The sequence below is a fragment of the Haplochromis burtoni genome, unplaced genomic scaffold, assembly GCF_018398535.1.
Source record: "Haplochromis burtoni strain Fernald_Lab_line unplaced genomic scaffold, NCSU_Asbu1 Contig_250, whole genome shotgun sequence".
Classification (NCBI taxonomy): domain Eukaryota; kingdom Metazoa; phylum Chordata; class Actinopteri; order Cichliformes; family Cichlidae; genus Haplochromis; species Haplochromis burtoni.
This window is the reverse complement of record NW_024582611.1, coordinates 322,254-333,218: the sequence shown is the minus strand read 5'-3', so window position 1 is coordinate 333,218 and position 10,965 is coordinate 322,254. Positions and strand designations below refer to the sequence as shown.

At 39.0% G+C, this 10,965-nt stretch overlaps 1 protein-coding gene across 3 annotated transcripts in view; it reads right to left on the bottom strand.

Moving 5' to 3' along the window:
- The window catches only part of snx2 (sorting nexin 2), a 27,467-nt gene extending 16,819 nt beyond the window's left edge, over positions 1-10,648 (bottom strand). For 2 of the 3 annotated variants that reach the window (XM_005938635.2, XM_005938636.2), the window contains exons 1-7: positions 10,414-10,646; positions 5,871-5,970; positions 5,432-5,592; positions 3,625-3,691; positions 2,917-2,960; positions 2,428-2,569; positions 1,286-1,364 (exon numbers count right to left, since the gene is read on the bottom strand). In XM_005938635.2, coding sequence (XP_005938697.1) covers positions 1,286-1,364; positions 2,428-2,569; positions 2,917-2,960; positions 3,625-3,691; positions 5,432-5,592; positions 5,871-5,970; positions 10,414-10,512 — 692 coding nt within the window. In that variant the 5' untranslated portion in view covers positions 10,513-10,646. Of the gene's footprint in view, positions 1-1,285; positions 1,365-2,427; positions 2,570-2,916; positions 2,961-3,624; positions 3,692-5,431; positions 5,593-5,870; positions 5,971-10,413 lie in introns of all 3 variants that reach the window. The other variant, XM_042227236.1, reaches the window with a different exon arrangement.
- Positions 10,649-10,965: the final 317 nt, after the last annotated feature.

Here is a 10,965-nt window from a genome sequence, read left to right as displayed (position 1 = left end):
GTGAGACTAGCAAAGGTAACTGCCTGAGAACTCAGTGAGATCTAGACGGGCAGCAGCCCTCACAGGGTGCTAATCTTTGGGCTCTGAAAGCAACACGAGTGCATGATTTAATGAGCTAAATTTATTCCACAAAGAGAGGTATTTAACATTTTCAGCACATCGACGATGGCTTCTATTCTGCCATCGGACTGTTTAATCCTCCAAAATTTTACATTTCTATATTCTGGAGACACCCCTCCACCTTCTCCCAGTTTCTGCCTAGATGTCAAATCAATTCATTGTTGGTTTGGTGTTTGCACAGCATTTGCTTTTGGAGGGGAAAAAGTGTTTTTCAAACAACGTATACTTGTTTTTAACTTTACAAAATTCTACTAATGTGATCTTATTAACTGTGTGTGTGTGTGTGTGTGTGTGTGTGTGTGTGTGTGTGTGTGTGTCCATCAGGGTGGAGTTCTGAGCAGCAGCTCTGAGCTCCATCAGCTGTCACTGGCTGTGAACAATGACAGAAAACAAACTGTGCAGCTGTACATAACAATAACTCTGATATAAATAAAAATTTAGCACATCTACCACAAATACAAAATATCCAGAAAGAGACTAAAAGCATCCACAAAAAAGTTTGCAATTTTTTTGATTTACTTTGTTTTTTTTGTTCCGTTCTTGTTCAATTTTTTATGCCCCTTTGATTATTGGAAAAAAGTTATATTTTGCACGGTTGGGTTGTAACAAGATTCCAAGTAGAGCTCCAACATGCAACAAGAAGAAATGGGAGTGTGACAAAACATTTTTTGAGCATGCAATTTATTGAAAATAACCCTTAAACTGAAACAGGCTGATCAAAGGTTTAGGACTGCATATCTTTAAGAGGCCAAATCTATGCAAAAATGTGGATTCATTGTCAGGTAGTCACACTGCATGACGTTCTGAAAAAAAGTCAGGTCAGGTTGTCTAATAATTTAATCTATATTTATCCTCAAATATTCTTGACTTTCTAACACATTAAAAACCACAAAAAAGGAAAACAAACAGCGTTTAGCAGCTGATGTGCATTTTTAGACCTCCATTAGTGTTTGAGAGCATCAGAGATAATTGATCTAAAACTGCTCCCAACGTTACACCATCACCGCATGATAATGATACAATGCAAATGTGGGCTGTGATGATTCATATTTCCCAGTAATCTGATTTCTATAGATAATAAACCAGAAAATGCTCGCTAGCAGGTCACTCATCACACACAAACACTCATTTTTCATGTTAAATGTCTGAGGACAATCTTTCATACCTCTCGAGTGCCGACCTTCTCTTCTCTACAAACTCGTTGGATGACTGGTCCTCCTTCCCCACCTTCACCTTTGTCATCCCTGCAAAGAGGAGAAGCTCATTAACATAACTGAATAACAAACAGGTTAAGGACGGGACATTTACATGAACACATGCATGCATATGTTGTCAGTTTTCTCACAGCCTCCTCATGCTTGTAGTCTTTTCCTCTCTGACATTAATATTGTTTTTCTGTGTATTAATTAAAAATTAAAACCACGTAAGTGCATATTTTGCATTAATACATGAAATTTCCTGTAAACATTATACATATTAAACTTTATATATTAATAACATTATGACAATAAATTACTATTTATTTAAAGTGATATCTTTATATATTAATAGCAGTGTTATGGACCACATGCTCTTTCATGTGCTCATTATACAGATCTACTGTCCTTTGCTAAATTAAATGGTTGGCTAGCTAGATGTATTTAAGGATATTTTTAATACAGATAATCATGCTCCAGGTAGCACAGACACATTTGTGTGTCTAGTGGTTCAGGGTGCAGTTCACAGGGCATTCCCTGACAGTTAATTTGGGGCTTTATCTCAGTGCAGTTTAACTCTGGGCAGCCCACATTATCTGGATACAAACCCTCTGACAGGTGTGACAGAAAAGCATTGTTAAGTATAGACACTTTGGACAGCGTCATAATTGTAAATTGACAAAATAGATTTGAAATGAACCAATCCAGACGCGGTTAAAGAGCAGACCTTCAACTTGAAGTCACGGGGTTGGAATTTCAGACATTCGTATACATAGACAGTTCTGTATTTTCAGGGGTTCAAGGTAAATTCAATAAATCATAGATTGGTTTCTTTTCACATAATAAGTTAAAATTGTTACACTTTTCAAACATTTGTGGACTTCACTGTAAATGGTTGGTGAGGAGGACCCAAATGCTCTGTTCTTAGTGAGGCTGAGGGATGAGTATCACGTCCTAGTGCTGTGACTAATGACAGATTTGCTTCATCTGTGCAGGTCTTAGATTGCAGTTAAAATGAAATTAATGAAGAGATTTTTTTATTTTTTTTTGCAGATACTGAAATCTGCCCAGGAGTCGAGCAGGTGCAGCATGTCGCGCTGCATTTACTCACCTACGATGCTTTTCTCCGGTGCAGGGGGGACGATGTAGCCTATGTGCAGGTACTTGGAGGCCAGTTTACTGTGCAGACCCAGAAAGTCACTGAAACGCCTTTTTACAGCAAACTCATTTCGCTTAAACAAGGACATGGAGGTCTGAAGGAGCGACATAAAAGGAAAGACAGAGAACGATAAATTATGAGTAGAAGAAAACAACATCTGAAATATAAGTTTGGCAGGCCTCTAAAGCTTTCAGCCATCGCTGCTTTTAGGAAGAGTTAATTTAATGAATACTTTTTGTAAAAATAGAACTAAAAAATTTGATTTTTTGATTAGTAAAATGTTTTTCTCCTAGCTAAAGATAACTGAACATTAAAGCCATGTTTAAAAAGAGAATGATAAGTCCCCCTTGCTATACCACCTTTATGTTAGAAATATAAATTACAAAAATAAATGTTAAACAAAAATCAACATTATATGAATATGTTGTATAAAAATCTCACCTTGGTCGTCACTTTGTAGGCCATATATGCATTCATCCCATCACCTGGAACACACACAGAAAGCTGATTCACACTAAAATAATTACTCTAATTACTCAATTGCATCACTAGTATTTACACAAACCAGTGAAACACACACACACACACACACATATTCTGTCACTCTTAAAGAAGTAATTATACACCAAGACAAATATCTGACTAATGTAACAGGAATACACTGATCAGATGCCAGACTAGTTAAACTGGTTTCATGTGTTTCCTTGCGGTGATAGACAAGCATCAGCAATTTACTGTTTAATGTTCCTTGTTTGACCTTTATATTTATTTAAAGGGACTGTGCCTGTTGAATAACTATTGACAGAGTTTGTTCAGGGCTCTAGCAGGGCTGCAAAGCTCCAGTGCCAATACTTAGTGTAATAATTTCCTGCATGATGACCAAGATTGTGATTAAGCAGACTGTTGCCGTCTCCTCTGCATTTTTCTTCATCTCTCAGTTTGTGGTGGAAGCTGATGAAAACAGAAGAAGCTGATGTGAAACGGACGAGAGGAAATGCAGAGTAACAGGGGGCTGATGGGAAATGTAGGCTTAGTGAGTGAGAGAACCGTCTCGTAATGCTGCCACTAAAATCAGTTGCATTTCTGGCTCTGGGAAGCATCTCGGAGGTCTTTGCGTGGATATGTCATGATGTGAAGCCATGTACTCACCAACTTTCTCTGGGTCAGACACCGATATGTGAATGTCAAAAGAATCTCCGCCCTCCTCTTCTTCAATCTACAGAAAATAGGAGCAAAACGTTTCCCAATTTTATTCCTCCAGGGAAATTGTGTTAGTGTCTGACATCAGCACAACAGCAAGATGAATATTTAATGAAGACAACGGGGAAAAAAATGCACTGATGTCCTTTAGCTACTAACCGATAATATTAAAATAGAAATGTGAATCAAATCGAAAGTTATAAAGTGTAATCTGAGACTTTTTCAAAACAACATTTCTGATTTATTTATTTTTTAGACTCCACTCAACACTCAGAAGTATATGTGTGAACAATTCCCCATTCAGCAGGGATTTCTTTACTTTCTGCCAAATACTTTTTCTAAATAAATGCATGTTTTCTTTAAGAAAGGATGAAAAAAAGTACTACACCTTCCAAAACAGAAGGAATGCAAGCTGACCAATAAATGTAAGTTTTGAAACAATGATTCCAATTTTCATTTTTAGCACCTTTCATGCAAAGTAACCCAAGTGGTTTACAGATAAAGAAAATAACAATACAATAAAACATTAAAATCCTCACCATTCAAACTACTGCTCAAAATGCAATTAAAATACAACAAGGAGGCCATTCCACACTTCAGTGCCATTAAATTCAAGAGTAAGGCAGTATAATCAAAGAGGCATTGTTGGTACATAAACTGAAAGGCAACTGCTGACAAAGGAAGCTACTACTTCATTGAAGGCTTTATAAGCGAGTAATTGGAGTTCGAAGTATAGCAGCATTTTGAATTAACGCCAACTGTCAGCATTCTTAAGGTGTCAAGTACAAAGTGAGCTGCAGTAACCTAAGTCACTTGTAAAAGTATGTGTCAGCATTTCAGCAACACTGGAGTTAAAAATTGTCTCATGTTTCGAAGTCATTTTTGTCACCGTATTAAAATGTCTAATAAAATTCAGGTCAGAGTCTAAAAGTGTTACCAGATCTGGACCTTGTGCCTTCAGACAGAGCAGCTGCTTCAGTCTCTGTCTTTCTGGTATTTTAATTCCACATGTAAGACCTCTCTTTATGTTTACGTATGCAAGCAGCAGAAATATCTGACAATATTATACGTAATAATGTTGCTGAACACATACAATGAAAAGAGAAAAGGGCCGAGAAGACTTCCTTGAGGAACACCATATTCAGTGTCACATTAACCTGCGAAACTAGTCAGGCGCTACATCACATATCACAATATTTATATGGATTTCTCCAGCACTTAGTCATCTCGATATGCCAAAAAGATGCAATTTAAATTTGTCAAAGTAAAATAATTTAAATCTGTGCTAAACCTCTGACAGTCTACCAACCCACTGAGAGTATACCTGCCTCTTGCCATAAAACAGTTATTAAATCTGGTAGTTATTGCACACAATTTGGAAATCCTTTGTTGAGATAACAAAGAAACATTCAAGAAGTTAAACGACCAGTGGGCCTTTATAATTTGATGATTAAAAAAAATGTATTAAAATGAGCCTTTCAGAAAATGCATTTGCTCTAGAACAAATAAACAAATTTATAAGAAGAAGAAAATAGAATATAATTATGTTACAATAATAGAAGAAGAATAATAGAATAAAATTATGTCACAGATGTTTTTGTTATTTTAAGTCTCAAACTCATGAGACTGAAATTAATCTAAATTAAAATAAAATGTAGGAACTAAATTTTTGTGCCAATTTGAAAATACACAAATACACAAGCACTTTAGAGGAACTGCTATCAGAGTATTAAAAGCCAGTTTTGAGTGCCGTTACCTCATCAAATGAGGAGTGTGTGAACATGTCGTCGTGGGTGTGGCCAATGCGAGGGGTGATGACAGACGTGGGAGGGGTGATGGGGGTGATGGCGGGCGATGGGCCATCGGACAGCAGAACGTCTCTCTCTGGACTGTCCAACGAAACCTCCTCTGTCGCTTCTATAACACCACAGAGACACAACAGGAAGTCACTGAGACTCTGTGTGATACTTCCAATGACTCATCTGTTTTGACTCTAATGGAACCATAATTTACTAAATGAATATCATTCTGCATTCAGCAAGACGGGAATCCAGCTCATCAAAAGCTCATCGGGAACAACTTTATTGAGGTCACAGACGGTGAACAGTGAGGTCCTTTTTGCATAGATTTCTGTCCTTCTCTTTGTAGTCACTGGAGTTTAATTTTAATGTGAAAGTGAGTTTGTGGATTCCTACCTGCAAACAGATCCTCTGGATCGTCATCAAAGAGCGAGTCTTGCTTGGGTCCATTTGAGTTGGTGCTGATGTCCTCAGCAGCTAAACTGGCTGGTTGGGACTGCACATTAACACAGATGCAAAAAAGTGTGAGATCTTGTGCAACAAGGAACAAAGGAGCTTTGACCTGATGATAAATTATATCATGTACTAATTCTGTGCACAATGACATCTTATTGTGCAGAGATTTGAATTATTTACCATTTCATGCCTTGCTTCCTTTCATCACCTATTGATTTTGGTAGACTGAGAATCTATCATTGATATTTCAGTTAAATAAATACTTTATTAATATCCAAGTCTGGAGAGCTTTCTGTATTGCAAAGACTTTAATAAAAAAATTTTAAAAAAGTAGTTTAAAATGTCTCGAAGTAGCATAACAAAACTGTTTTGTCTGTTTTCTTCTAAATCCCCGCTTCTACAATCAGACTTCATATTAACTCATAAGAACCCAGGGTCACACGTGTGTCATCGCCTCTTCACACATGGAGGAAAGTTCCTGTTAAAGTTCCAACTTTGACTGTCCTGAAGTTTTCCTGACAATAAAAATGGGTCTGGGCTCTAATGGGTTAATGTGTATCTGTTAAAAGGTGACTAATGCAGGCACAGCAGAAATTTCAACAGCCTACATCTGTGTAGCAGAAACCACTGAATTCCTCTTAAAACTGAAGCTGGAGTTTGCACTTTACTCCACATTGTTTCACGTCCAGCAAACTTCTGAACTCCACAGAGCCTGAGTGTCATTTTCACGTCACAGCAGACTGACTCAAATTTAAGTTCTTTCCTGCCGGCGCGGAAGAAAAGTGGAAGGAGAGCAGCTGCCACATCTGCACAGAAGCTGTGCAGACTCAACATATTCTACAGAAGAAGCAAGGCAAAGAAAAAAAAAAAAGAGAAAAAAGAAAGGTTCCAGCAGTGTGTGTGTCATCCATCCTGCTGAACCACAGGACTTCCTGCCTGGGCCAGCTGCTCCACAAACACTGAAGGTAAAACTGATCGATCAGCAGCACCAACAAAGGCTGAACAGGCTGCCTCCTCCAGAGAAACAAGAGACTTCAAAGATTAGAAATGACTCATGCCTCACTACAGACATCACAAGGACTTCAGAGAAATGGGCTACACCATCACTGAATCTGATATCTTGGATTCTGCAAATACTGAGTACTGATTTGATAGCAGTGTCAAATTAATAAGCTCTATTCCTCACAGTGATGAACTGACTGGCGGTCATTTCTTTATGTGGTCATCATTGTTCTACTCAAGAACCATTTACCTGCACGCAACCAGAGCGTGCTCAAACGTGATTGTTCAGACAAGAAGAAGACACCAACAATCCTGACTACAGACTCTACATATTCATATGCAGTCTTCTGACACTTCCGTTGCTTTTTCAGGGAAGAAGAAAGTGATTCTCAGTGACCTAAACACACTCCTTCCCAGCATAAACTGTCAACTGCACAGTTGACAGTTTATGAATCACTTGTGTAGAGTGTGTCGCAACTTTATTGCTTTAGGAGTGGAGATTATTTTATGTGCAGGTTTCCAAGTTTAACGCCTGATCTCTAACACGCTGATGACATGACTAGAGAAAAGGTTCTGATTAATTAGGTTTAATTGATTCACTGTTGCTTCACAGCAAGAAGATCCAGAGTTCGACTCCCCCTCGAGGGTCTACCTCGCCTCTCGGCCCGTGGTAGCTGGGATAGGCTCCAGGCCCCCCACAAAGTTGGATTGGTAGTTTAATCAAATGCCAATGTGGGCGACAACATCGAGCTGTCTCTGTGAGGGCTGTTCTGATTGGCTGGTTATTAGGGTGGCAGATGGAGCTTTCTCTGGTCAGTGTGGTGGTAAAATACTGAATGAACCACACCTGTACAAACAGAACTCAGCTGGACTCCCAGAAAGAGAGAAAAGGGAAGAACGAATGAAGGAGAGTTTTTAGCTGAGAGGACAGAAAGAGGAGAGTGTGGAGGCAGGAGGAGGAAATGAGTGATGATAACGAGGAGCTTCCTCCCTCCTTACTCAGCAAGCAAAGAGGGGTCAGAGGAAACACCGCACGCACACAAACACAGCAGAGCAGCTGCTTCCATTCAACAACTAGTGTTTCAAACTTGCACAGTTCCAACAAAACTGTGAGGCTTTAAACAAACTTTGAGGAAAATCACAGGAAACTGATGGATAATTCATGAAAACAAAACTAACCGCTGATCTGGACCCTGAATCAAAATCAAATGTGAAACTTACAAAAAATATGACTCAAATGTAATCGTTAAAGGGCCTCAATTTACTAGAAACTACAAGAAAACAGAACAGCAAAACCTGCAGCACAAAAACATGAAAATTATTGTTTCAATCAACATCTTTCTAAAACTAAAACCAAGTGTGACCAGGGGTGGGTTTTCTGAAGAACTGTCAGACTGGATCGCAGTCGTTTAAGGAAGGGGGAAATGATAATAGGAGGAAATACATAGTGGATTATGATCAGAAACACACAAGAGAGAATATGCTTCACCTTCCTGCAAACCAAAAACAAAAGCGGGAAAGAGGAGGAGTTAAAACTTTAGTGGTCACTCTGTCAGTTTACTAGTCCTTCTGAAGAAACATGTGGGCCATGAAACTGTACCCAGGCTGCTAAGATGGGAAGTGCAGAAGTGCATCACACACACACACACACACACACACGAGTGCTGTTGTGACACTCAAGAAAGGCAATCATCACCGGGAAGAAAAACCAGAGTGCTGACATGACAAAAAGAGGCCCGTTTAAGAGAACCTGTGTGTGTGTGTGTGTGTGTGTGTGTTTGCACTTTCCTGCTGCAGGCTGGTAACTTTGTTTCCGATTTGAGGTTCCAACACTATGAAAAGCTCCTGTTTTTCTATATGCAAATTCTTTAACATGGTTTGTAATTTGTTTTATTTACCTCTTAATCATAGAACAAGAGAATATAAATTGCTCCTTCATTCGTTTTTCTGCACCTGCCTGTTTCTATTTAGGCTGAAACACGCACCACAGTGATTCGGGTTGGTCAAAAATGGTCAGAAAGGACAAAGATGGTATAAAGAACACATCAACAAATGTAAAAGCTGAACAAAAAAGCTCTCTCATGCATGCAGCAACCTCTGGGAACAGGAGGTGCAAAAATCTACAATTCCTCAAAGGACCACTTGGCGCTTGTCAATACCCAACTTTTTTTTTCCTCCCATGGCCACTTTCATTGACACAAGAAGCTTTAGCTAACTGAACTGGACCTCCCGATCAAGTTGATGCTGGTGACCTCTTGCAATTATCTGAAACATAATATGGTCTGCTGTGTGGCACACACAGCAAGCTTTTGCTTCAGTTTGTTTTTAAAAATACTTTAAGCTAACCAAGCTTCATACTGTTCACTCTTCATACATCTTGCATGTCACCCTCTCATCCAAATACGTCCACTTGTGCCTCCAAAAACCTGACATGGTTGTGGCCAAAATGCAAAAAGTGAGGCTTCAAAATGGCGAGGGCTCACATGATGCCATCTTTCATTTACAGTCTATGCTTTTAATGCCATTACATTAATGTTTGTGCTGCAGCTTTGTTGAGCTCCCTTTAAAAACAAACATTTTAACACTAATACGAAAAAAATGATTCTGTTTTCAAACAAATCTAGTCAACACCAAAACACAGAAATGTTCAGCTTGCTGTCATGTGTCATAAAGTACTGTATCCAACCTTTAAGTCTAAGAAGCTGCAGACAACAAATATTTGACAGTAATTACTCTCTGGATATTCCACTGATCAAACAAAAGGCTGGAATAATGACCACTAATGCCATCTAAATCTTATCAAAGCCAAGCGCTATACAACAAACTAGTTCAGCATTAGTAAAACTGCCGTTTTACAAATTATTACTCAACATTTTGACCTTGATATTTCTTCTTCTTTTGTTTGTTTTGAGTATCTTCGGTGTCCCTTCACTTTGTCAAAAAACTATAATCTGCCTGCTGGATTTTCTGGGCTGCTTTCACCAGTATATTTACATAATTTTGACAAATAATAATTTCAAACTTTAACCACTGTCTTTAATCAGCTCAGATACACAAACATAAAGAAACAAAGAAACTTTAATCTGCTAAACTATTGTTTTTCCGTTTTTTCCAATCCGCCTTGAATGTATAATTTACACCTGTGTGACTGTCACCTGACTGCAAGAAAACACACCTCCATTGCGCTTTTTCTCAGCCCAAATAGACCTTATCGGCTCCTGTAACAGTGGCTTAGAAGGCCACCGTTTGGTGTATCAACACCTCGCATTTTTAGCCGTTTTCGTGAATGATGACAGTGCAAAGATATATGCAATAGAAGCCTCCACACACGCCAAACTTCATTCAAAAATTAAGCGATTTTAAGGTGTCCAGCCTGCCTGCTGCCCCTCCTCTAAGTTTCCATCTGTTGTCAGCTGGAGGCATCACGCCCTGCCTGCCACAGCTCCCCTTCGGCCTCCCCTCATCACCTCCTCCTCCTCACCTCCTGTGTTGTGGCCGGCTCCGGGAACAGTTCTTCCCCGTCCTCCAGCTCATGGAAGTCGGTCTGCTCCGGTGGAGCGTCCCTGGCTGTATCTGCCATATTCGTCTTCTGTTTCTGCAGTTTATTGTGGTGATGATGGCTAGCAGCTAGCTAACAGACACACACACAGCCCTAAAACAGTCGACTGACAGGGCGAGAGGAGGAGGAGCGGGGAGTCAGGAGGTTTTCCCAGTTTGTCATGTGACCAATAAAAGGAATCCCTATGGGAGCCAGAGTGGCGCGGAAAGAGAAGAGGACTCACTCCGCCACGAGTTTGTGGAACCTCTCTGCGAAAACACGAAACATAAATTGAAAGAAAAATACCTTTTCTTTGAAGTTTATTTGTATCATTATTTAATTTAACAGAGTATTGTAAATACTATATTGAAAATTATAATAAGTAGAAAAAGTAAATATTTAAAATGGACGGATTTTAGTTCATTTAAAGAAGAAAGAAAAACCGAATTAAACTGAAATATATAAGCTAACAGTAGAAAACTACAGATGTGATTT